The sequence below is a fragment of the Moschus berezovskii genome, chromosome 24 (assembly GCF_049115385.1).
Source record: "Moschus berezovskii isolate FMDL1 chromosome 24, NW_MosBer_1.0, whole genome shotgun sequence".
NCBI lineage: Eukaryota > Metazoa > Chordata > Mammalia > Artiodactyla > Moschidae > Moschus > Moschus berezovskii.
Genome location: NC_142483.1, coordinates 8,071,494 through 8,098,464, shown reverse-complemented (window position 1 = coordinate 8,098,464; position 26,971 = coordinate 8,071,494). Strand labels below are relative to the sequence as shown.

Sequence of the window (26,971 nt, the reverse complement as noted above, 5' to 3'; positions counted from 1 at the left end):
ACTCTGCCACCCCATGAGGAGGTTCGAGGTGGGAGGGGAGCATCCTTGAACACAGAGGAAAATGGTCATTCAGCCAAGGCCTGCTCTGCTCAGGCTCTGTCTGAGCTGAGTGGCCAGAGAAGGGACCAGGGGCCCATGAACAAGTGCATCAAGGAAGCCACTGGTATCTTAAGAGGAAAAGAAAGGCAGAAACTTAATCTGGGGTCGGAATGGAGAGAGTCAGGGAAGGCTTCCTGAAGGCATTCGAGCCTTGAAGAATCAGAAGAAGTGCACAAAGATGGGTCAGTTCACTTCAGTAGCTCAGTCGTGTCCGACTCTTTGCGACCCCATGGACTGCAGCACGCCAGGCCTCCCTGTCCATCGACAACTCTCGGAGTTTACTCAGAAAAAAAAGATGGGTCAGCGAATTGCAAAGTGGCGGCTAGGTAAAATCCAGAGAGATCGATGCGCTCTATCCTCCTTCACTCAGGTCTGGCTGCTCTTGCCGCTTTCTTCCTAACTGGCACTGGACAAATCGAGCCTTGGAGCTTTCTTTACCGGCCCCGAACAGTTAGGAGAATCGCGAGGGAGGAAGAAGGCGGGTCCACTGGTTGGCTTTCAGGTCTTCCTGCTCTCCCATTCTCGTCCCTGGATTGGCCGTGAGAGGCTCATCTACACCTTGAGCCTGCGCGCTGAGGGGCGAAAGAAGGTTGGGGGGGGGGGGTGTTGTCTGTGGGCAAGATGGCGGCGACTGCGGCCGGTGTGGGCCGGTTAGAGGAAGAGGCGTTGCGGCGAAAGGAACGGCTGAAGGCCCTACGGGAGAAAACCGGACGCAAGGTGAGGAATGCCCTGTGAGGGCCGTGGCTGAGGTAACCAATGTTTGGACCCGCCATAGCGACGAGAGGGCAGGGGGCTGCTGGGAAAAGGCAACGGCCGAGGTCACGCATGCGCGCTGTTCGAGCATGCGCACTGCGTCTGTGCCTGCCCGGTCAGTGTGGCTCTGCTAGAGCTGTTACAGCCCTTCGCTGGCGCTGTCGCGCATGCGTAGCGACGGGTAGGGCAGTGGTCGTCGCTACGAAGTCGCTTTGGCTCCTGTGTTTTCTGTATGGGACTCCAGGGCCACTGCGAGTTTCACATAGTCATTGATTTAGGCGTGGTTTGTTCGCGTCTGAACACGCTGAATCTACCGTTTTCCCATGACCATCCGGCCTGTGTGCCAGAGCGCTCAGAGAACTGCAGTACGGCCTGTACTCTGGGCGCCCAGCTGAAAGCCTTGAGTACAGGAACCCAACAAGAAAGATCCATTTCTAGATTAGGGTAGACTTCGGGGAACGAGGCGGGCCCTTAGTTGTTTACCAGGCCCTTCTTTGGGGCTGGACCGTCTAGTCCTACTGGTTGCCAGACTTGGAAGTGTCGTTCCTTGGTCTTGTTTGACACCAAAATGGCCTGATTCTGTTTCTACTTTGTTCATCTTTCGGAAGTAATCGAGGGAAAGGAGAACTCTGAGGCTCACTGCTTCTGTGCGAACCCTGGACCTGTCACTTGGGGTTGTGGGATGTGGGACAAATTGCTTCATCTCCGTGAGCCTCGGTTTCTTCATGTCTCCAGAGTGGAGGATAACAACCCCTAAGAGTTTGTTCTCACCGCGTTATTTACTCTGTTAGATTATCTATATGCAAGAGCCCTGGAGACTGTAGAGTACAGAGGATGGACGTTGTTCATTCTGCTGTGTTTGGATGGGCAAAAACTTTGTCCTCAAGTGTGCAAAATACAAAGGATTTTAAATATCTAGACCTGCAAGGGATTGGGGAAAACAGGGAGGCCATTTTCCAACTAAAAAAAAAAAGTCTGGCAGGTCCCTTTGGTTTGTTACTTTTCTGCATGGCTCTCTGATGTCCTGCTAGAAAAGAGGAAGGGAAAGTAATAGAGAGTGAAAGCCAGCAGAATTGCCTTCTGTTTTTATTGGCAACTTTTCGGCCCTGTCAGACAGTCATCTCTGCAAACTTCGTGGCTCAGGGATGCTCACGACCTCAATCTTATAAACAGTAGCTAGTCGACTGGAGCTGTTGGCTCGGATTTAAGGCCCAGATGATTGGAATTTGGGTTTGAGGGCAGAATACAAAGAACAAAACAACATCCTCAGTGCCCGTTACAATGGGAAGGAGGCCCAGGCTATCAGAAAACTGGCCTTTAAGTAAACTATATATTTCTTTTTGGCTCTGCTGGGTCTTTGTTGCTGAGTGGGCTTATCTCTAGCAGCAGCGAGCTGGAGCTACTCTAGTTGTGGTGCGCAGGGCGTCTCTTTGAGGTAGCTTCTCGTTTTGTGGAGCTCCGGGATACAGGCGCAATAGTGTGGCACTGGGCTTAAGTTGCTTCGCGGCCTCTGGGATCTTCCCAGATCAGAGATTGAACCCATGTCTTTTGCATTGGCAGGCTGATTCTTTACCTCTGAGCCACCCGGGAAGTCCAAAACTCGGCTTTTAAGAGGGATTCTCTCAATGGGCTGAAAATATGAGCCTTTTCTTTCCCTTTACTTTAAAAAAAATTGTGTAAAATATACAGAAACACAAAATTTACCATTTTAAGTGTACAAGTCAGTGCAATTAAGGATGTTCGCAATGTTATATAACCATATCACTATTTCCAGCACTTTTTCATCATCCCAAATGGAAATCTGTGCCCGTTAACCAATACGTCTCTTTCCCCCGTCTCCCCAGCTCCTGACAACCACCATTCTTTCTGTGTCTTGACTGTTGTAGGTATCATGTGAGTAGAATCATGTAGTGCTTGTCTCTGTCAGTGGCTGATTCATTCAGCTTAATGTTGTCTGGGTTCATCTGTGTCGAGGCATGTGTCAGGATCTGTTAGCAGGCAGTTGGACTGCTTCTGGGTTTTAGCTGTTGGAAGTGTGTAGGGGGTAAACAAACATCTATTTGGGTCCCTGTTTTCCTTTCTTTGCATTTATATCCAGTAGAATTTGGGGATCTTACAGTAATTCTGTGTTTAATTGAACTGCAGCCATATCACTTTACATTCCCAACAGCAGTGCTTAAGGATTCCAGTTTCCCCACGTCCTTGCCAACACCTGTTATTTTATGTTTTGTTGATTATACACATATTAATTGTGGTTATAGTTTTGCTTTGCATTTCTCTGATGATTAGTGATATTGAACATCTTCTCATGTGCCTATGGCCATTTGTGTGGGTTTGTTTTTTTTTTTTGAGAAGTGTTTATTCAATCCTTTCCCCATTTTTTTTTTCTTTTTGCTATTGCTTTGCTCATTTTTTAATTGGGTTTTGACTGTAGTTGTTGAGTTGTAGGAGTTCTTCATGTGTTCTGGATATTAAGCCTGTATCAGATAGGTGATTTGTAAATATTTTCTCCCACTCCCAAGGTTGTATTTTTACTTTTTGATAATGTCTTTTGATGCACAAAGTTTTAAATTTTGATGATCATTTTACCTTTTTCTGTTGTTGAGGCTGCTTTTGGTATTGCACTTAATGAAGCATTGTCAAATAGAAGATCATGAAGCTTTTCCACTGTTTTTTCTTAAGAGTTTTATAGTTTTAGGTCTTTCATTTAGGTCTTTGATCCATTTCAAGTTAATGTTTGTATATGGTATAATGTACTTTCTTCTGCATGTGAAGGTCCTGCTTTCCTGGTACCATTTGTTGAAAAGACTGTCCTTTCTCTATTGAATGTTCTTTGTACCCTTGTTGAAAAGCATTTAACCATATATGCAAGAGTTTATTTCTGGGCTCGCTCTCCTGACCCATTGGTCTGTTGTTTGTCCTTAGGGCTGTTTCACACTGTTTTGATTACTGTAGCTTTGTAGTAAGTTTTGAAATCAAGAAGAATGAGTCCTCCAACTTAATTCTCTTTCAAGATTCTTTGGGCTATTTGGGATTCCTTGAGATTCCATATGAATTTACTTTTATATTTTCTGTTTGTGCAAAAAGCACCATTGAGATTTTGATTAGGGATTGCTCTGAATCCATAGATCATTTTGAGGAGTATTGCCATCCTAACAGTATTATCTTCCAGTTCAAGAGCATGGGATGCCTTTATGTTTATTTGAGTCTTTAATTCCTCTCAGCAGTACTCTCTAGTTTATACTGTACAAGTCTTCAGCCTCATTGGTAAATTGGTATTAGTGTCCCTCAGAATCTTATTCTTTCTCGTGCTGTTATAAATAGAATTGTTGTCTTAAATCCCTTTCAGGTTGCTCATTGCCAGAAGTGCTGCTGATTTTCACCAGTTGATTTTGTATCCTGGAACTTTGCTGAATTTGTTATTGTTCCTGAGTTTTTGGTTGTTGTTTTTATTCTTGTTTGTTTTTATCTGGGTGGGTTGTTTGTCTGTTTTGATGGACTCTTTAGGGTTTTCTGTATATAAGATCATGTCATCATTGAAAATCCTTTTTTGGCAGGTCTAGCTAGGAGCTCTTGATTATTCCACTCATATAGGCCTTTTCCTGCTTACACAGCGAAGTTAGAATTTTTAGTTGATTCTTCAGTTTCCGCACAGTGGTGTCAATGGTACAGCAGTGGTAGGCGATGAGATGTTGTTTGGTTTGTTTAAACATGGGTTACTAGAGCTAGTACTCCATTCGCTCAACAGATGTCTACTGACCACGCACTGTGCACCAGTCGTTCGGACGCTGGAGGTGCCACGGTGAACCAAGCACAAAGAAGCCTGTGCCCCAGGCAGCTTCCATTTAGCTGGGGGAACACACGGTCAAGCAAAATATATCTCGTGATAGATGGAGATGGTGTTATGAAGAGAAGGAAAGAAGGAAAGAGAGATGGGGCGTAGGTGGTGCTCCTGTTTTACTCAGTAGCTCTGGCAGTTTAATTTCTTTATTAAAGACAACAGTATTTTCAGATTTAACATGGTTAATGATACCACCTGCTCGGCTTATCTTATCTGGTGTTGATGACAACCTTGAGAAGAAGGAAGAAGGAGGGCTAATTTGTAGGTAGAAGCACTGAGACCAATAAACGTGAGGCGGTTTTATTTGTCACATAACCTTCCTATGTATTTTGTGATTCCTTGAGGCTTTATGAATTACATCCCCCAAAAAACAACAGTGGCAAAAGAGTATAGACCTCAATCCAAGCTGCCCACATACCTTAATCTTTTCTGATTAAGACCCTAACTAGTCCTGATTCTGGCCCTTCTTCATACCAACAAGGATGGGTGTAGCCTTACTTGCCACAGTTCCTTTTCTTTTTTTATGATACGCTTTTTTATTTTGGTAAAATCTGTGTGACCTAAAATTTGCCATTTAACTGTTTTTCATCGGCATTAAATATATTCACAAATGTTATGCAACCATCACCACTATTTCTACAACGTTTTCATCACTCTAAACAGAAACTCTGCAGCCATTAAGCAATAACTCCCCATTCCTCTCTTACCCCGGCCCCTTGTAGCCGCTAACCTACTTTCTGTCTCTCTGAATTTGCCTAATGTAAATATCTCATATAGAAAGGAATCTTTCAGTATTTGTTCTTTTGTATTGAAATAATGCTTGTAATTCTGGGTCCATCCATTCTAAATAAGTATAAGTTTCATTCCTTTTAAAAGCTGAATAATATTCCATTATATATATATGTACACACACACTCACCTTACATGTATATACACACACACAACACATTTTGTTTAGTCATCTGTTCATGGACACCTTTTGACAGTTATGATTAATACAACTGTATATTGGTGTCCTTTTTGGTGGATAAATCTTTGAGTCCCTGTTTTTAGTTCTTCTGAGTATATATCTAAGGAGTGGAATTACTTGTAATTCTGTGTTTAACTTTTTGAGAAACCGCCAAACCATTTCCCACAGCAGCTGTATCATTTTCCACTACCACCCGCAATGCAAAAGGGTTCCAACCTCTCTACATACTTGCCAAGACTGGTGATGTTCCTTTAAAGAAAAATTTCTAGCTCTCCTGGTAGGTGTGAAGTGGTATCTCATTGTGGTTTTGGTTTGCATTTCCCTGATGATTATTGCTGTTGAGCACCTTTTTATGATTTTCCATTTGTGTATGTTCTCTGGAGAAATATCTATTCATGTCCTTTGCGCGTTTTTAATTGGGTGGTTTGTCTTTCTGCTGTTGAGTTGTGGTTGGTTTCTTTACATACTCTGGATATTAAACCGTGGTCAGATATGGGATTTGCAAGTATTTTCTCCCGTTCTGTGGGTTGTCTTTTCACTTTATTGGTAGTGTCCTTTGATGCACGACAGTTCTTAAAATTTTGATGAATGCCGATTTATCTTTTCTTACCTTTTGTTACCTGTGGTTTTAGTGTCTAATTTAATCTTCACAGTTCTTGAGTGACGTTACTGTTGGGGTAGATGCCTGGGAAAAAGATAGGGGCCTACAGTCAGAGTTAATTTTCCAGCCCACGGTCATTTCCTGTGGGACCTGTGAGTGGGGAGGAAGTATGGCCTGCCTGCTGCTGGCAGATAGGAAGCGAGGGGGTCTCCTCACCCAGAGAGGAAGTGGTGCCCCGCTTTTATAGTTCGTTCCTCTGATGTGAGGACGGGGCCGGCGTGGGGCAGACTCCAGGGTTGAGCGCTGCCTCAGCCTGTTGATGGAGAGTGCCTGTCTGCCCCGTGGGGGTGGCTCCCTGCTGGCCCCCTAGACTCGGTGTCAGGTCCTTCATTGATACCTTCTGTGTGCATGGTTTTGCTGGAGGCATCGTGGTTTCAGGCATGAGGAGGATTTTCAGTCCCTCACGAGACTGTAAATGCATAATGTGGTGTCGTCTGGAGGAATCCGTCCTGAGAGCGTGACAGACTCAAGGTTCCAGGCACAGAGTTCCGTATATTATTCAGTAGTAAAGCTCCATTATGGTTGTGCAGCTTGGCAGTTTTCCACAGTGCTTCCTTGCTAGCCCACCTGATGCCACTGATTTGAGAGGGGGCAAGACAGGAAGGGGTTCAGAGGTGCTGGGATGCCCAGGGTCATGGATCCTAAGTAACTCTGCTGGATTCTAGCCCAAGCAAAACCCTCTGCTCGAGGGGGCTTTTATTCAGGGGCAGCCTCACTCGTAGCAGCATCCTGCAAGTTAGCCAGTCCAGGGTGACAGGTGGAGAGAACACATACTATATTCAGCCGTGCTCCTGGGGTTCCTGGGAAAGCCAAGCTGGGTCCAGGGACGCTTCATGGGAAGGCAGAGTGGAACATGAGCTGAGTCATGATGGACAGGACTGAGGATGGAGTATTAAAGTAGCTGGAAAGGAATGTTCCGGGGGAGCAGTTCAGAGATGGGGACATTCAGGGGCACAGAGAGGCCTGCGGGGGATGCTCCAGAGGGTTTGACAGCATGCAGTTGGCAGGAATGAGGTCTAAAAGTGCCGCTGGGAAGTCTGGTGGCCAAGTTCTACAGGAGCCAGGGCTTCCGGCTGGAAGGGCGGCCAGTCTTCCCAGGGCACATATTTCTGTACTGTAGTAGTGGAACCTCGTTTCTTGATGCTTGTCCAGAAGTCCCAAGCCAGGTGAGTAGGTGAACAGTTCATAGCTGTCGGTGAAGCTCTGTGTCATTCTCTTCCGCGCTGGCCACCAGGGCACCATGAGGCCACTTTCTTCTCTGACCTCGTCCTCATCAGCAGCCCGATGGAGGCTTCCAGTGGTGATTCAGTTGGCACAAACATTCGCTCCTTGGCTGTTGGTTCTTCTGACATTTGCCCTGGGTTGGACTGTCTCTTTCTGCCCTGAGACTTGGAGACTGGTTGTCTGCTCAGCCAAGCCCCTCAGGGATTGGGTGTGACCTCAGGGCCAAGGTCTGGCTGTCAGCTTTCAGGTTCAACAGCAGTTCCTGTTTTTTGCTCTAGAGACCAGAGCAGTGCTGTCAGTGTTCTCCGTACAATCTGTGCTGTCTAGTGCAGTAGCCGCGAGCCACATGTGGCTTTTGAACCCTTGAAATGTGGCTAACACACGTTAATTTTATTCCATGGGCTTCCCTAGTGGCTCAGTGGAAAAGAATTCGCCTCCTATGCAGGAATAGGAGGAAACCCAGGTTCGATCCCTGAGTTGGAAAGATCCCCTGGAGGAGGGCATGGCAACCCCACTCCAGTATTCTTGTCTGGAGAATCCAATGGACAGAGGAGCCTGGTGGGCTACAGTCCATGGGGTCGCAAAGAGTCAGACACAACTGAAGTGATCTAGCACGCACGCAGATTAATTTATATTTGGACAGCCATCCTCAACATATGACTGCCTTATAGAACAGTGTATCTCTGGAGGGCTTGCTCCCTCTCATCCAACTCATAAGAGACCGTGTCTCACCTGAACTCCCATTTATTAAGAGCCAAGGGGGAGAGGGCAGGTGGCAACCCAGGTGACCATCCCGTCAGCCTCAGGGGCCTAGAGTTGGGGCAGAGGGCTTTGAAGTTGTCGGTCTTTGTGACCGGTGCCTCCAGCTGATGTATATTCCTGACCTTTTGAGTGTGCACCCAGTGGAGTTGAATGCTGACCGTTCGGTGGTACAGTTGTGATCTTCACACTCAAGACACATGCATGTGGAGAGTGGAAGCAGTACCAAGGCAGAGGGGAGCAGGTTGAAACTCTCTGACTTGGGTGCTGTGGGTAAAGTCCTAGCCAGTGTGGGGTGAGGGCATAAGAGGGAGCTGGAGGGAAGGGTTCCCATGGGTTGTGGGTGGCAGAGAGTGGCAGCAAGTGAGGGATGGTGGAGGAGAGTCTAGCGAGCTGGGGCAGCAGGGGGAGTCCGACTTGTCTGTGACCTGCTCATCTCTCAGGAAGCTGTCTCTGTCCCCACCCCATGTGGCTACATCCCCAGGCCCAGCAACCTGATTGCTAGGTCACTTGAGGCAGTCATGCCTTCTGGGTTGACAGCCTTTTGCAGGTTGGCAGACCCAACATTTACATGACCGCTTATAGGATGTCATGACTTGTTCATTCCTGAAGCAGTCCTTTAAGATAGACATTGATTACTCCCTATTTAACAGATCAGGAAATCTGGGGCTGAAGGGACCTCTCATGTCTGTGCTTTGTCATGTTGTCAGTCCCAGGTGGTCCCTTAAGCTCTGGCCCTGTTTCCCTCTCCACTCCTCACCCCCAGGAGCTTGGGAACAAGCGGCCCTGAAGAAGAGGTCAACTTCCCATCACGTACAGAAATTGCCACCAGGTTGCCTAGAGGGATCCACAAGACATAGCAGAGAGCATGTGCTTTGTGTGTAGACTATCTGGTTCAAATCTCAGCTCTACTCATCACTTCTTTGGGAAGAGAGCAAATCTTTACAGCGCTAGGCCTTCCTATCTCTGTCTGTAAAATCCAGACCTCGTCAGTAGCCAGGAGCACAGAGAAGGGGTCCAAAAGGGTCCATCTTAAGGTCTTGCACATGGACCTTTTATCAGTGTGGGTATCTGTCCTGTCTCCACTGCCCTCCTGGAAGCGGGAGGTCAGGTGGTCCTCCAGCCCTCTCTGCTGGGTGACAGTGGGTGGAGCCCACCCTGTTTCCAGCAGAAGCAAAGAGGACATCCTCCTGCTCCCCTGACTTTACTCAGCCCAGCCCTGATTCCTTGAAGGTATCAATAGAATTCTCTTTTAGTGCAGAAGGTTTAGATTAACCAAAAAAAGAAAAAGTAAATTTGCAGAGCTGCAACCTCGATGAGGTGTGCAGTACCCGTTCATCCTAAGGACCAATCTTCACTTTCCCACCTCTGCTCGGACCCCAAGGTCTTAGAGGCCAGTGAAAGGGAGAACCTCGTGGGTGGGAAGTTTGGGCTCCCCACAGACACCTGTTGATGAACCAGTATTGAAACCTTGGACTGAGTCATCCCCTCAGAGGGCCCTGACTTGTTCGTTTGTCAGATAAAGGTGTTGAATCAGTCAGAGGTCCTCACACCTACTGGTGCCCCAGGATCACCTGGGAGACAACTTGCAGTCTCTTCCCTGGCTCCATCCGAAACCTCCTGTCGGGATCTTAGGTTCAGTTCAGTTCAGTTCAGTCGCTCAGTCGTGTCCGACTCTCCACGACCCCATGAATCACAGCACACCAGGCCTCCCTGTCCATCACCAACTCCCAGAGTTCACTCAAAATCATGTCCACAGAGTTGGTGATGCCATCCAGCCATCTAATTCTCAGTCGTCCCCTTCTCCTCCCGCCCCCAACCCTTCTCAGCATCAGAGTCTTTTCCAGAGAGTCAACTTGTCGCATGAGGTGGCCAAAGTATTGCAGTTCCAGCTTTAGCATCAGTTCTTCCAGTGAACACCCAGGATCGACCTCCCTTAGAATGGACTGGTTGGATCTCCTTGCGGTACAAGGGACTCTCAAGAGTCTTCTCCAACACCACAGTTCAAAAGCATCAATTCTTCGGTGATCAGCTTTCTTCACAGTCCAACTCTCACATCCATACATGACCACGGGAAAAACCATAGCCTTGACTAGACGGACCTTTGTTGGCAAAGTAATGTCTCTGCTTTTTAATATATTATCAAGGTTGATCATAACTTTCCTTCCAAGGAGTAAGCGTCTTTTAATTTCATGGCTGAGGTTAGTGCATTGAAATACGAGCATTTTTGAAGTTCCCCAGGTGATTCTGATATGGTATTTATCTGGAAATCCCCAATCACTCCCTGGACATCCCCCCTTGACAGAAGGAAGTGGAACACTCCTTTTCCTGGAGCCCTTCCTAACTGCAGAGACTCTGCAGCCAGCCACCCAACAAGTATTTATTGAGCACCAGCTGTTTGTTAGGCCCTGGGGATCTAACCTGTGAATAAGACTGCCTCCCTGCCTCCAGGGGCTTCCATGGGAGGGGTGGGTAGGGGCCCTTGTTCCTGAGGTAAGTCCAGGGGAGAGTGGTCTTGCAGGAGAAATCAGGAGTCCAGTTTAGGCCACTTTAGTTCTGAGATGACTGTCAGACACCTAAGTGGAGAGAGACTGTCAGGCAGGCATCTGCTCTGCTGAGAGATGCTTGTGTAAGAGGATTCGAAGCCCTGGGGCTAGACGAGATCCCATGGGTACCAAGCTTAGACAGCAAAGGGGGTTAGATACTGCCTAACAGTGTATCACGTTATTGCTACTTCTGTCTCCGGTATTCCTTTGGAAAAGATGTATGGATTCATTACACATTCTAATGTATTATCTATAGATTATAAGATAAAGTCAAGCATATATCTGCTGATACTTTTCAAGTTGACCTGTCTTTATACTTAGAAATGTCTCTTAATAGTAGGCTTCCCTGATGGCTCAGATAGTAAGGAATCTGTCTGCAGTGCAGGAGACCTGTGTGCGATCCCTGGGTCAGGAGGATCCCCTAAAGAAGGAAATGGCAACCCATTCCAGTATTCTTGCCTGGAGAATTCCATGGACAAAGGAGCCTGGCGGGCTACAGCCCATGGGGTCACAAAGAGTCAGACAGCTGAGCAACTATCACTTACTCAACAGTTTTCCAAAATGCTTACACTGTTTTACACTCCCACCAGCAGTGTATCGGAGTTCTTTCCAGTACTTGGTATGGTTAGTCTTTTTCATGTTAGCCTTGCTGATGGAAGTGTAGGGGTATCCCTTTGTGGTTTAAATTTGCATTTACTTCCTAACTACTAAAATTCTGTATCTTTTCATATATTTATGTGAAGTGCCTGTTTATGCCTTTTATTGAGTGGTTGTTCAGTTGCTCAGTTGTGTCCAACTCTTTGCAACCCTATGGACTGCAGCACACCAGTCTTCCCTGTTCTTCACTGTCTCCCAGAGTGTGCTCAAACTCATGTCCATTGAATCGATGATGCCATCCATTGGGTTGCCTGGCACTTTTTCATATTGATTTTGGAGTGTTCTTTATTCCAGTCCTGAGCGGGTCCTTTGCTCTATATATGTACTATAGCTATCTCTCGATCTTGACTTTTCTTGCTTTTAATCACATTCTTTGATGAAGAGAAATTCTTCATTTAACGTAGGCCAATTTATCCATTTTTTCCGCTAATGCTTCGTAGCCCATTTAAGGAAATGGCTGCATACTCTGGGTCATGTTGATATTCCCTTGTGTTGTATTCTAGAAGTTTGATTGCTTTACCTTTGACCTTTAGATTGCCTATCCATCTGAAATTAATTTATTTTTACATGGTTTAAAGTAGATGTCAAGATTTTCTCCCCATATGGATATCAGTGACTCAGCACTATTTATTATCTGGCATTTATTTTTTTAGAAAGAAGACCATTTCCCCCTGAATGGTTGGCATGCAGTGTCCTTGATAAGACATACTGCTAATCTCCTGCAACTTTTTTTTTTTTAATATTTATTTATGTGGCTGTGCCAGGTCTTAGATGCAGTACATGGGATCTTTAATTGTGACATGTGGGATCTGGTTTCCTGACCAGGGATCGAACCCAGGCCTCCTGCATTGGGAGCACAGAGTCTTAGCTACTGGACCACTAGGGAATTCCCCTGCAGCGTCCTGATAGTAGTTGTAGTTACTATAGTAATAGTCGTAGTGAATTTTTTTTTGCTTTGAATGTTACTGAGTCCCAGTTCATGCCAGCCCCCCAAGAGATAGGCAGCTCCTTGGGGCAGGGACAGCTCAGATTTATTTTGACAAGGATTTAGACATTTCATGGCGTGGGCAGTTGTCCTGTGTGTTCTGTGTCCCATAACTCTGAGCCTGTTGGCTTTATGCACCGGAAGGGACTTATTTCGGACTCACGAGGAGGGTGGGGGCCCGTCAATTCAGCTCCCCAAAGCCGCTTAGACTTCCATCCACTCTGTCCATACTCTGGAGCAACTGAGGGGGGTGTTCTGACTAGAAATATGAGTTGCCTCGAACAGTTGCTTCTAGGCCAGTTGTCTAAACTTGGGCTGTGTATTTTATATTCATGCCTGCTGACCCTTGGAGCAGGATGTTGTTGCTCTGTAGTACTAAGTATTGTAATCCGGGATGGAAATGCAATCTGTGCTATTATTATTATTTTAAAAAATTTGTTTGTTGGAGTCTAGTTGATTTATAGTGTTGTGTTAGTTTCAGGCGTATAGCAGAGAAAATCATTTACACATAAACATATGTCCACTCTTTTTAGATTCTTCCATATAGCCCATTACAGAGTATTGAGTTCCTGTGCTGTAGAGTAGGTCTTTATTAGTTACTTATTTTATATATGGTAGTAATGTGTATGGGCTTCTCTGGTAGCTCAGCTGGTAAAGAACCCCACTTGCAATGCAGGAGACCCCCATTCAATTCCTAGGTCGGAAAGGTCCCCTGGAAAAGGGATATAGGCTACTCCAGTATGCTTGGGCTTCGCTGGTGCCTCAGATGGTAAACATCCGCCTGCAATGCGGGAGGCCTGGGTTCAGTCCCTGGGTTTGGAAGATCCCCTGGAGGAGAGCATGGCAACCCACTCCAGTATTCTTGCCTGGAGAATCCCATGGACAGAGGAGCCTGGAGGGCTACAGCCCACTGGGTCGCGGGGTTGGACGCGACTGAGCGACTAAGCACAGCAGAGCAGTAATGTGTGGACGTCAGTCCCGTTTTCCCAGTGCATCTCTTTCCCCCTTTGCCCTCTGTGTTCTTGTTTCAGGAGAAGATATGCCCCGTGTTTCATCTTGGGATACTGAAGAATACCTCCCCCCAACACACACCCTCATATTTTCCTACCCCCACTGGATACCCCCAACTCACCTCCACCTACATACAACAGTGTACCCCCAAACCTCCCACCCCCATTCACTCGCTTGCATCATTGCACCCCACACTCCTCACACACCCCACCCCCCTCCCCACACACCCCAAACAGCAACCCGCCAGACTATGCCCACACCTCCTGTATTCCCAACCCTCAGGCCCCTCATCCCACCCCAGTACACATCCCATAATAACTCCCCAAAGCGCACACGCCCCACACCCCATGCCCTGACACTGCCCTCCCCGCCAACACACACAGCCCTGAATAGCTGGGAGGACTCGCCGTGTCTAGTTTCTAAGCCCCGCAGAGATCTGGGAGACCCCGTGGTGGAGCTCGCTGTGGCTGGGGGTCATGGCTGGCCCTGCTTCCTCCAGGGCCCTTCCCTCACTCCTGGGCGTCCTGGCTTCTCCCCGGTTTTGTTTTGGAAGGAAGCAACAGCTTGTACTCTTGAAAGAATTCCTAGAGGAGAAACAGTTGCTGTGGTAACGACGCCCATTGGGGAGTAAAATCTACACTCCAAGGCTGTTTTGACTCTGGGCTCTCAAGAGCTGCTCTGTCCAGAGAAAATGCGAGTGGCTGGAGCAGAAAACATTTGTCCTTTCAAGGACAGCTCTCCGTCTCCCACCCACCCACCCACCTCTCGTGTGCAGGGCAGGGCCGCACTCAGGGTCTGGCAGGGCGATCTGAGTGCTAAATAAGAAGCATGTGTGTCTGTGTGTGTCAGCTGGAGAGGCGGTTCTCCGCTGACAGCAGAGCCTTCCTGCCCTGGGTCCAGGAGTCCTTGAGAGCCGGGCTCTCTGGGGTGAGCAGCAAGTTTCCAAGCCCTCTCCTCATGCCTGCTGAGGAATGCTGGCTGTGTGCTGGGCCCGTGAAGGGCTTGGGGCCAATGTCAGCGAGGCTGGGCCCAGTGGGGCGATGGACCTGTGCACACCGGTTGCAATCCTGCTGACTGGCGTGCACTGTCCTGGGGCCAGAGTGTGTGTTGGGGGGTGCCCCGAGAGAGCTGTGTGGGCTCGCAGGAGGGGTGAGCTGTGTGGAGGAGGGAGTCCTGGACCCCTGAATCTCCTGTATCTTATTGGCTGGCCTTTGGGTCACCTCTTCTTTTGGGCTTTGTGCTCCAGGCGGCCTAACTCCGACCTGGTGGAGGTGCCGCAAAAACCCTTGAGGAGGGGTGTGAGGGGCTGGCTCTCTGGAGCCCTGGGAGAAGGAGGGTGGGGTGGGAGCAGCATAGGCCGGTGGGAAGGTGTCTGACTTCAGGGAGCCGGCCCGTGGAAGCCCCCGCCCCAGAACCCCGCACACTGCGGCTGGCTTTTCTGACCTGGACTCATGTCCCCTGCACGCATGATGGAGCTGCCCTTCTAAACCGTGGTCAGCTCAAGGGCAATGCCTCGATTCGGGAGGAAGGGAGGTGAGGGGAGAGGCGTGCATGTGGGGTCAGTCATGTGCCCCTTTTCAGCGATGGGGTGAGGGGAGCAGGCCTCACTTGGGTGGTGGAACTTCGGGGGCCTCGTGCTCAGGGTGCAAGTGAGAGCAACCGGCCCCGCGGTCATCGTCGTCATGGCCGGCGCCTGCTGTTCGTGGTGCGGCCACAGCAGAGAGCCCCACACGTCACAGACGCCGCCTCACTTAACACCCCTCTGCACTTTTGGAAAGTGCCGCTCAGAGAGGCCCACGAACTCAGAGGAGTCCCACAGCACGGCTTCCTTGTGCGGTTCAGCTTCTCAACCTTTCAGCTCAGCACATAAGGTTAAAAGAAAAACTGCTTTGCTTCCAGAGGAAATATGTGTAGGTGAAAACCGAAAGACCTTGTCAAGCAATTTTTCCCCCCACAAATAAATGTGCCAATTCTGGCTTGTAGTTTAAATTTGGTTTTAATGAGGACTTTAGCACTTGGAGATCACACCAGAGAGGAGACAGCCATCTCCCCTGTGCTTCTCAGACTGTGCCACGCTGAGAAGCAGCTGATCAGAGGTTAAAATAGCTTCTAGTCTCCTAGGAGCTTCAGCGCACTTTGTTGCTCTGTAAACCGCTGCCTTGCCTGGAGTTGACTTGTCAAGAATGTGCTGTTTGAACTGGGGTGCCAGGGTGGGGGCCCTGCACATTTCAGGCTCAGCTCCAGGTCGGGATGGAGGGATAGTGAGAGGAACCCAGGTGAGCCCCTTGGCTTGCCTGCATCCGCCATTGGCCTTTGTAATGGACTTGGGGGGATTCTGGAAACACATCCACAGAACACTTTACATCCTGAGCCCAGCTGCTCCATTTGCAAACTGGGCCTCAGGACCTTTGCCTGGCTTGCATCCAGGGCCTCCCTGTGGGTCAGAGGAGTCAGGGTATTTAAGAAACTTGGAATGCTTAAAGTGATGCTCATGATGTGTTGTTGGGCTATTATATGTGGTCACATGAAGCCAGGGTACTTAGTTGCAAGCAACAGAAATCTGTTCTGGCTGGTTAGTTTGTTTGTTCATTAAAAAAAAAGAGAGCATACCTTGGAGATAGGCAGTCAGAAAGAAGCCCAGCATTTCACAGGAAAAGGTTTTGCCCTCAAATCCTGGACACCACAGCTTGCTTGCTGCCAACACTTCCAGAGAGAAGTCTGTTTGCTGGCCCCTCTCCCTGCTGGGACAGCGAGTGGTGGGCACTTTCAGCTTCTAGAGCATGAAGCTGGCTCGTCCTCTCCCAGGACTCCACATGGAGCCTTCCCAAATAAGGGAAGGGTGTGGGTGGGTACTGGGCAGCCCACAGAATGACCTGGGAATTCAAGTTCCAGTCACCTTCTTGCATGACTCCAGGCAACGTGATAAAATAGACAACGTACCAGTCTGATTGCAATCAAGAGACCCCAGGTCTAGACCTACCCAGCTCTTGCCCTTCTCGTGCTACGCTCTGCCTGGGTCTCTCGTGGCCCTCAGGCTGTTTATGTTGTATGAGAGATTTCTGTGTTTCTTTTCATCCTGTCTACTCTGATGCAGAGCCCACCCTGGTGACCACAGTAAACACTCAGGCAGCTTGGGGTGGCCTCATACAGGTCACTTCCTCCCCTGGGTCAGCCTCTTTGAGAGGAGGGATGTGGTCCGACTCAGAGGTTCCTCAGCTGAGGCCATGCACTAGAATCATGACCTAGGAGTGGGGCAGCTCTTGAAACATGCAGATTCCTGGGTCTTAGCCTGCAAGATTCTGATTGAACATGTGCCCTGGGCCTCTGGATGTAGATCTTGTTGGACCGGGTGTTCTCTGAGGTGCTCTTGATGGACCGGGCGCTCTCTGAGGTGCTCTTGTTGGACCGGGTGCTCTCTGAGGTGCTCTTGTTGGACCGGGTGTTCTCTGAGGTGCTCTTGTTGGACCGGGTGTTCTCTGAGGTGTTCTTGTTGGACCGGGCGCTCTCTGAGGTGTTCTTGTTGGACTGGGCGCTCTCTGAGGTGCTCTTGTTGGACCGGGCGCTCTCTGAGGTGCTCTTTTTGGACCGGGCGCTCTCTGAGGTGCTCTAGTTGGACCGGGCGCTCTCTGAGGTGCTCTTGTTGGACCGGGCGCTCTCTGAGGTGCTTTTTTTGGACCGGGCGCTCTCTGAGGTGCTCTTGTTGGACCGGGCGCTCTCTGAGATGCTCTTGTTGGACCGGGCGCTCTCTGAGGTGCTCTTGTTGGACCGGGCGCTCTCTGAGGTGCTCTTGTTGGACCGGGCGCTCTCTGAGGTGCTCTTGTTGGACCGGGCGCTCTCTGAGGTGCTCTTGTTGGACCGGGTGTTCTCTGAGGTGCTCTTGTTGGACCGGGCGTTCTCTGAGGTGCTCTTGTTGGACCGGGTGCTTTCTGAGGTGTTCTTGTTGGACCGGGTGTTCTCTGAGGTGCTTTTGTTGGACCGGGTGTTCTCTGAGGTGCTCTTGTTGGACCGGGTGTTCTCTGAGGTGTTCTTGTTGGACCGGGCGCTCTCTGAGGTGTTCTTGTTGGACCGGGCGCTCTCTGAGGTGCTCTTGTTGGACCGGGTGCTCTCTGAGGTGCTCTTGTTGGACCGGGCGCTCTCTGAGGTGCTCTAGTTGGACCGGGCGCTCTCTGAGGTGCTCTTGTTGGACCGGGCGCTCTCTGAGGTGCTCTTGTTGGACCGGGCGCTCTCTGAGGTGCTCTTGTTGGACCGGGCGCTCTCTGAGGTGCTCTTGTTGGACCGGGCGTTCTCTGAGGTGCTCTTGTTGGACCGGGTGTTCTCTGAGGTGCTCTTGTTGGACCGGGTGCTCTCTGAGGTGCTCTTGATGGACTGGGTGCTCTCTGAGGTGCTCTTGTTGGACCATGTGTTCTCTGAGGTGCTTTGTTGGACCGGGTGTTCTCTGAGGTGCTCTTGTTGGACCGGGCGCTCTCTGAGGTGCTCTTGTTGGACCGGGCGCTCTCTGAGGTGCTCTTGTTGGACCGGGCGTTCTCTGAGGTGCTCTTGTTGGACCGGGTGTTCTCTGAGGTGCTCTTGTTGGACCGGGTGCTCTCTGAGGTGCTCTTGATGGACTGGGTGCTCTCTGAGGTGCTCTTGTTGGACCATGTGTTCTCTGAGGTGCTTTGTTGGACCGGGTGTTCTCTGAGGTGCTCTTGTTGGACCGGGTGTTCTCTGAGGTGTTCTCTTGCAGCACGAATAGTTGGTGGCTTTGTTACTTTTCTCAGTCGATGATGGACATGGTCACCCTTCAGTGGCTCCTGTGCAGAAAGCACTGCCAAGCCTTGAGGCTGTTTATTTGAAAGAGTTTTGGGGGCGTGCTGCAGTCAGAAACCTCTGTTTTAACACTGAGCTTTCTTTTGTTATCTGTGAACTGTTGAGTAAGCTCCTTGGCTGTTCTGAACCTGTCGTTGTCTTCTGGATGGGATGCTAGTGCCTGACCCCTGGGCGGCTCTGGGGGCCAGAGGCCCCATGTGCACGGGTGAAGCGTGGGCACTGTGTGAGCACAGCCTGGCACCGTGCGGCTGGCAGGGGCTGGCCCTCCAGCTGCCCAGATACACCCTGGGGCAGCCGCCATCTGCCAGCCTCAGGGTGAGGGCATAGCCTTTTTGACCCATACCTGGCTTGGTTTTCCCGTGGCCTCAACCAGTGACTGCTGCCCTTTCCTTTCTGGCCCTTCCCGAATGTTCTTTCTGAATAACACCCCATCACAGTGTTGCCACCTGCCTGTCCTCGACTGGTCACTGGATTCACACTGCTTGTGGATGAATTCTGTAGCCCCTGGGGCAGGCCTTCCCCTGCTGGTTCCTCCTCCAAGGGTGCCGTGGGGGTCGCTGCCCACCCCTCGGACACAGGGCCCAGCCTCACATGCCCACTGTTTCCAGTAACTCCGGCACTCCCTGCACCGCCCTGCCTGCTCTGCTTTGACTGACTGTCCCTCAAGGTGAACTCGAATTTCATCTTCTGCCCAGCTGTTAGTCACCCCGCATTCCCATTGCTCTGTGGAACTCTGCATTCACCTGTCTGCTTCCTCTTTCGCCTGCCCCTCAGCTCCCTGAGGGCAGCAGTCATGTCTTAGTCACCTTGGTGTCCTCCAGGTTACAGGACTCGAGGCTCTCCATAAACATCAGAACGAAGAACTGAAGCAATTCGACGGGCACGTGGATCTGGGAGTTGGCTGGGCTGAGATTTTCCTGGAAGAAAAGCAGGAGTTTGGGAGGAGTTCAGGGGCTTATTTAAAAGTTTGTGGGCGGCAGCCATGCCAGCAGATCAACCTCACAGTGTGTAAAGTCTAGTGAGTCTGTTGCTCAGGGATGGACTGGGCTTGCTTTGACCACTGTAGGGGGTCACAGGCTTGTAAAAGCCAGCCACGTGACATTGGTAACAGGAGCCCTGACGTTGTCCCCTTGGTGGCCGTTGGGAGAACCGTTTGGGGGCACCCACCGTTGGTGTAAACGGGCATGTGTGCTTAGGTGTCTGGGGGAGGTGGGAAGGTGTCATTTCAGGGGCCACTTCCTGGGGTTTTCAGGCCCTCGCTCGCTGTTTCCATTGAATCCAGGATGGTGAACACACAGGAGATAGACACCCTGGGACCTCCCTCCTGGACTCTGCTTCAGAGCCCCGCCCACCAGCCAGAGTTCAAGTGCAAAGGCTGTTTGTTCTCCAGCCTGTCAGACCTGGAGAGGGTCAGACACTATGGGGTTCCGGGGGGCTTTTCCATTCCCCACAGCTGATCGGCTGGGCCTGGTGACTCTGACTGTCCCCTGTGGCCAGTCCCCTAGAGCCGCATGTGGCTGTCCCATCCCCGGGCAGGGGGCCTTTGGGGACCTTACCATTTGCCATTGGGGCTCGCTTGCTCTGGCTTTAGCTGTGAGCCTTGCATGGTGAGGAAGTCCCGGGGACTGTGAGTTCTGCTTTGTGGCGGGGGAGGCGATTCCCCTCTCCCTGCAAAAAAGGGAAATGGTGGGGCCAGGGAGGGGAGGGAGGTGACCTCATCGATCACCATCCGTTAACTTTGTAACTGAAATCTTCAGGCTGATTATTCACAGGGAGATGTTTGGCCTCATTGGAGGCTCTCGGCCTGCAGCGTGGCTGCTGGTCAGACCTCCGGGCCCTGTCCCTGGGCATTCAGGGCCGCTGGTATGTGCAGGACTCCGTGTGCCCTCCTCTTTCCCCAGCAGTGCTGGGGTTCTTGTTTTCAGCTTGAGAAAGGTCATTAAACCCTGACTGGGCTGGGTCCAGCCTGAGGGCTACCTATGGTTTCCTGATATCCCGCTGGGGCAGGTGAAGGTCAGGAGAGTCCACTCAGGGTGAGAGTACAGGCCAGACAGGGAGCCACAGGCAGCTGGGCTCCTCGGGTCGCTTATGTTTTTAAGTCATTTCGATAGTAAGTCATTTGACAACAGAAGGAAAGGAAACGGAGGAAGCACTGCCCACAGCCTTGTTGTGTGGCCGTCCTGCGTCAGGAGTCGCCGTGGCTTCGCTCACGCTCGCATGTATGGCTCCATGACCCCGCAACCTGTCCTGTCTCACGGCGATGCCCATCAGCTCGCTACTCTGGTGACCGTGCTGGCAGGGGGTGCGAGCTGCTGGCCTGCCTCCCTGCGCCCGGCAGGTTACAGCCTCCTCCGGGCCCCACCGCTCCGTATCTCAAGAGACACAGTGGGGAACACCCCTGTGTACATCGCCCTACTGTCTCCCATGGTGCTTTCCTGGGACGGGAGTTCCTGGCCCAGAAACAGCCATACCTGGGGCTCCTCGTGGTTTGGTTGCATTTCCCAGAGATGACACCAGGAAAGGATGTCAGCCCTGTGATGTGAGGCGGAGTGACGTTAGACGCCAGTGAGACCCCCTGTGTGTTTGAGGTGGGCGGGAGGAGGGTCAGAGCCGAGGTTCTGTGGAGACCCTGAGGCTTTAGGCCCACCCGGTTACCCTTGGGGCACCGGCAAGCCCAAGCAGCAGGACTCTGGGCGAGATACTTCACAGTAACATCACCGGGCCTCTTTCTTATCTGTGAGAGGAGAAAGCAGTATTGACTTTACTATGTTTTTATGCTGATGAATTAAATAATGTTATTTCCATTCATTGAATAGTCAGTTGCCTGGCACCCTGTAATGACTGCTAGGAGATACAGTAGAACAGAAGTGAAGAACAGTTGGGTCCCGCCCTCCCCAGAGCTCCTGCTATTGGGAAGTCTTCTAATGTTATGTGGAACCTCGTTATATTTGATCCTTCCCAGTCTCTTAGGAAGTGGGCACGATTGGAATTTTTTCGCCCTCATTCTCCAGGAAAGAAGAGGTGTAGATAATTGACAGAGGGGGAGGGTAGGACAGACGGCTAAGGGGTGAACAAGCAGATGTGTTGGTAGAAGAAACTGTGTGTGTAGCAGCAGGGAACCGGCTTCCAGTTGTCTCTCTGTCTCAAACTGACAGAAAGACCTTGGGGTCTGACGCGCAGAGACCTGTGTTAGGTGTCACCAAGCCTCAGACCCTGCATCCTTGGAGGCAAGGATAGTGATACCTGGTGCCTGAGTGCTGCTTGGCGGCCCAGACCACAAGGGGAGGAGAGTCTTGTCTGTCAGGCCTCCTGCCTCTCCCTGCCCCCCACCCCAGGTTGCCCATTCATTCATTCTCCACTGTCACCTGCCGCCGTGTGTCAGGTGCCGGGGAACAGTGATGGGCGAGCCTTTTGTAGGTTAATCTAGGAAGACAGATGACAAGCAAAATCTCGAATAGGCAAATCAAGGTAAAATCAAATGTCTGGGACAGTTATCACTTGATGGCCTGCCTGGGAAGAACGCCCTTCTGCTAAAAAGGGGTGTAACCTTCAGCCTGCACACAGCCGAGGGGAAAGTGCTGCAACCTACCAACCGTCTTCCAGCTGCCGTGGAGCTCTGTGCAGAAAGAGGTTTCTGTGGGGAAGCCTCACAGATGTGGTGTCTGCTCTCCCAGCCTGGGGCCCTTGAGGGAATCAGACAGGTCATTCTTCATTCAAGTCTCAGTTTTCAAAATGAACAGTTCGTCACTTACAGAAACTTGGCAGAAAATGAAGAAGCTCTATCAGAAAAGGATACAGGGCTCAGGGAAGTGGGTGGTGGCGGGGAAAGGAGAGGATACACCTGGTTCTCCAGGCCCCACCGCTGATGGAGGGCAGGGCTCAGGACATCCCAGGATGCCAGCAGTTCTCTCCCACACTGGGTGTCATGCAGGGTCCTGCCCCAGATGGCAGACCCCAAGTTAGCGCCTTTAATCCTCAAACACCCTGGGACAGAGCACCAGCCCCACTTTAACAGAGTGGGGAGCCTTTAGCGGAGGCTCGGAGAGGTACTGTAGGTGCCCACGGTCTCGCCACCAGTGAGCGGTGGAGAGTGATTTTCCGACCACTGGTCTGCCCAGTGCTGCCTCCCGGCTTCCTCCAGGGGGGCCGGGCAGGAGTTGGGAGCCTTGCCTCACTGCGCAGGGGACCTGGTCCAGGCTGGCTGTGTGTGAAGGAGAGGAGGGGAGTCGTGTGTGCTCTGCCCTCAGTGTTGCCTCCCAGCGACTTTCCTGCAGGGGGCATGGGGGCGGTGGGAGGGCCCTTGTTCACCGCTGCACTCTCTGGGTGCTCGCTGTCCCCCCTGCTTCCCTCCTCCAGCCCTGAGCCCACTCAGCCTTTAAAGTGCAAGAAAAGTGGGAGACTTCCCTGGTGGTCCAGTGGTTGAGATTCAACACTTACACTGCAGGGGACACAGGTTCGATCCCTGGTTCAGGAACTAAGATCCCAAATGCCACAGGGCCAAAAAAAAAAAAAAACGAGAGAAAGAAAGGTAGTACTTCTTTTGGCAAACCTCCTCAGACACCTCAGGTGCCATCCAAAGAAGCCCCCGTGACCTTTCCTTTCCTCCTCTGGGTCACCACCCCCACTGAGAATCTGAAGAGCTGTGGATTCTTCCTCTGGAAAAATGAGCATTTGCATACCAGGCCTGCGTGTGTGTCTGATCCTGAAATCCTGTCCATGGACCCAGGCTGAGTGCTCACATTGGTCTGTAAACAGCTGGTACCTACCGGTTCTTTTTTTTTCTTCTTGGCACCCAGTGTGGAGTGCCTAGCAGAAGGGAGCCAGTCAGTATTTCTTGACTAGTAGACTGCTGGACAAAGGTCTGTAGAGTCGAGGCTGTGGTCTTCCCAGTGGTCACGTCTGGTTGTGAGAGATGGACTGTAAAGAAGGCAGAATACCAAAGAATTGATGCCTTTGAACTGTGTGGCTGGAAAAGACTCCTAAAAGTCCCCTGGACTGCAAGGAGATCAAACCAATCAATCCTAAAGGAAATCAGTCCTGAATATTCACTGGAAGGACTGATGTTGAAGCTGAAGCTCCAGTATTTTGGTCATCTGATGTGAACAGATAACTCATTAGAAAAGTCCCTGATGTTGGGAAAGATTGAGGGTAGAAGGAGAGGGTGTCAGAGGGTGAGATGGCTGGACGGCATCCCCGATGCAATGAACATAAACTTGGGCAAACTCCGGGAGATGGTGATGGACAGGGAGGCCTGGTGTGCTGCAGCCTATGGGGTCACAGAGTCGGACACGGCTGGGCGACCAAAGAACAACAGACTGCTGGGGACCTGCCGCCTCCTTTGAGCATGACTAGTTCCCTGTTTGCACTTGTGACCAGAATAGGACCAGACTTGGCTTGGGGCCACCTCCCCACGCCTCTCTGCCACATGCAGGACGTCAGCGGTCGTCTGGGGCGAGGCCATGTGCTGGAACCTCAGCCTGTGTCTGCGCCGACCATCATTAGAGTCCAGGCATCGGGCCTCAACCCTGGACATCCTGAAAGCCACCGCACCCTTTCTCTTTGTCCCCTCAGCCCTGGCACCGTTTTTGTCTCAGGCGCCTTCATTCTCCCAGTGAGTCCCGGTCAGGACCTCAGTCGTCTCTGACTCCTCCCGCTTCAGGCACCCCCTTGTTCTGTTCCCTGCCCCCTCCGGCCCTGACCTAGTTCCGGGCTCTTATCGGCAGCCTTATCTCCCTCTCCCCTTCTGTCCTGCCAGCCCTGCCAGCCCTGTAGCTTTGTTCTCTCCGCTCACAAGCCTTTAGGCAATGTCCGCACCCTTGAGAGCTTGGGCGGCTCTGGGGCCGTTAGTCCCCACCCTCCCCTGCTGACCTCTGATTCCTGGTGGAGCCCTGAACCAAGGGGAACAGGAGACCTGTCCCCCCATGCAGGTTGTCTGACACGCCCTCTGACTTGTTTGTGAAGCAGACATTTTAGTGCTCTCGGAACTGCAGAGAATGCCTGGTGAAGACAGTGAAAGTGAACACTCCTCATGACCTCCACAGGTGCCAGCAGTCTGGGCCTGTGGCCTCGTGGCTTCTCCGCAGCCCTTCCCTTCCTGCCCTCAGGGTCTGCTGTCTTGTCACCCAAGCTGCAGACCTTCCTCTTTCTTCCCTGATTATTTCTTTCTTATAACAGGGCCATGATGTTGGTGTGATTGTCACACTTTTTATAGATGAGAAAATCCAGACCGGAGAGGTTGAATGACTTGCCCAAGGTCACACTGCAAGGTGAAATCAAGGCCATGAGCTGTGCCTTCTGTAGGCAGTGTCAGGCCCCAGGGTACAGGTGGGTAAGGCAAGCATCTGCCTTCAGGGATCTCCCTGTCTCCTGGGCAGACAATGGGCACACAGGCCAGGTGGTCCTAGCAGCAGGCTGAGTGCCAGGGCCCAGAGTCAGGGCCCCTACAGCCCACGAGTATCACTGTCTGCCTATGAGTCTCGGACCCTCCTGCCTACCCCATTCCCCCATCTCTGGGCAGTAGAGGGCCGTGAGGTGTCTTTGTCCAGGCATGGCAGCTCTTATCATTGCCTCCTCAGGATGAGTCAGACTCTGGGTGACTGCCCTACACCCAAGTCCCCTTGGCACACAGCTCCTGCCGCAGCTGCCCCTGACAGGAAGTCCCTGTGCCTCCCCCCAGGGTGCCCTGGCTCTGAAGACATGTGGCACGGTGGTGCTGTGGGACATGCCACATTCACCATCCATGTTGTCAGTCCCTTCCTGCTCCCCGATCCTGGCATCTGGGCCCGTCTCTCTGTGACTTTTCCCCACCCTGGGCCAAGTCAGGGCTGGAAAGGCTCAAACCTGGGCCACTTTCCCCTCTTCTTAGGGGACTAAGGTTTGGAGCCTATTTTCTTTCTCTCTTTTAAATTTATCTGCACCACGTGCCATGTGGGATCTTAGTCCCTCAATCAGGGATGGCCCCAAAATTAAAAACAACCCCCCTAAAGCACCAAGTCTGAACATATCCCCAAATTGATAAATCTCCAGCTGGTCTAATAAGGAAAGAGAAAAACACAAATTATCAATGTCAGGGAATAGCACCACAGATCCTGCAGACATTGAAAGGATAATAAGAGGGTGTTATAAGTGACTTTGGCCAGTAATTTCAGTATGAACGGAAATGTCCTTGATAGACACTATATAATAAGATTGACTCAAGAAGAAAGGGGAATCTAATGAGCCTCTTGCCTAAAACCCCACAAAGGAAAACTTCAGGCCAGGATGAATTCTTATCATATGTGTAAAGAAGAAATACCACCAATCTTGCACAACACTCATTTTATTTGTGGAAGTGTTGTTCCTGGCGAAAGGATTTCAAGCGTTTTGAAACAGGTTAGTCAGGCTCTGTTTGGGGCAGGGCTGTTTTTGAGAACCCCTGAAGTCCTGCCTCCACGGCGCCTTCCTCCTGTGGACTCTGAGGAGGGTGAGAGCAGGGGTGGGGCTTTCGTGTGGAAAGCTGGGCTGGGGTCAGAAATGTGGGGCACCTCCAGGAACGGGCAGGTGGGCTGTGGGAGGGACCCCAGTCCAGGCCAGGGCTTCCCTGCCCTGCAGCCACCAGTGTTGTAAGAATTTGGCTCTTCTGGAGTTGGTGAGGAGGGTCGAAGAGTTGGTGAAATTGACAAAGAGTTCATGAAGGTGATCTAGTCCCGGCTCTAGGCTATGCCTGGAGGGAGTCCAGGAGACACCCCCTCACCGAGGGACTTGAGGAAGGGGGCCGAGGATGAGTAGGAATGCCCACAGACCTGTGTCCTGGGCCCAGAGGAGTGACAGAGCCCAGTCACCTCAGAAGGCAGCCTTGAGAAGGTGGCCTTTGAGCTGGCGTCTAGACTGGCCAGGGGGAGGCCTTCTTTGGGGTCATCAGAATGGACAGGGCTTGAGACAAAGGGCCCAGTGTCTGGACGAGGCCAGTGCGGACAGGCTGCAGGGAGTGGGCTGGGCCTGGGGAGGCTGCAAGGGGAATGCTGGAGTCTGGAGCTTGTCTGGAGGGCATGGGGACCAAATGAGAGCTTTGAGAGGAGCATACGCTCCATCCATGTGGAGGGACAAGGTGCAGAGAGAGGTAGGGGAGGGGGATTAGAAAGACGAGGAGAGAACGCAGCAGGCCGTGGTGCTCTCTGGAGCAGGGGGCGGTGGCTGTGGGCTTGGCGGCGGTGGGGACCATGGGTGGTGGGGACCGTGGGTGCAGGTAGAACGTGGGGTTGGAAGGAGGGGAAGGGTGGGAGTTTGGGGAAGGTGTGTGTAGGAGGGGCTAGGCAGTGAGTTGGATTTAAGGGTCTGGGGGCGGGTGAGGAGTCTCTAGATCCTCTGGGATGCCATGCACCCCGGGCCATCTGCCTGCACACCCTTGGGTGTCCTCCAGGGCGTGGACGTCGGCCCAGCTGGCTGTGACTGGTCTAATTGCACATGGCCAGGTCTGATCCGCAGTGGGGAGCGTGGCAGAAGTGACTGAGGCCAGAGCTGTTTCTAGGAACTAAGTGCCTCTCCCATCTCCTTGGCCGGAATGCAGGGCTGGGTTCAGGAAGACCTCGATCCAGACCCATAGCCAGTGCTGACACGTGCTGTGACCCCGAGCCAATCTTTCCTTTCCCTAATGGCCATTTGTCAGCTCCCCCCATGGGTT

At 51.3% G+C, this 26,971-nt stretch overlaps 1 protein-coding gene and 1 long non-coding RNA gene across 3 annotated transcripts in view; one reads left to right on the top strand and one right to left on the bottom strand.

The window, feature by feature from the left end:
* Positions 1 to 607: 607 nt before the first annotated feature.
* The window catches only part of CCDC12 (coiled-coil domain containing 12), a 39,977-nt gene continuing 13,613 nt past the window's right edge, over positions 608 to 26,971 (top strand). Inside the window, exon 1 of the mRNA XM_055413668.2 lies at positions 608 to 816. Within this exon, the coding sequence (XP_055269643.1) occupies positions 721 to 816 (96 nt within the window). The 5' untranslated portion in view covers positions 608 to 720. The remainder of the gene's footprint in view (positions 817 to 26,971) is intronic.
* Positions 15,808 to 19,989, bottom strand: LOC148773979 (uncharacterized). 2 transcript variants are annotated; one of them, XR_016036252.1, is made up of 4 exons: positions 19,869 to 19,989; positions 19,119 to 19,229; positions 16,117 to 16,247; positions 15,808 to 15,940 (listed from the first exon to the last, which is right to left on the bottom strand). It is a non-coding gene; the product is annotated as an uncharacterized LOC148773979 (long non-coding RNA). The 2 variants fall into 2 exon arrangements; XR_016036251.1 differs by having other exon boundaries at positions 19,056 to 19,229; positions 19,869 to 19,988.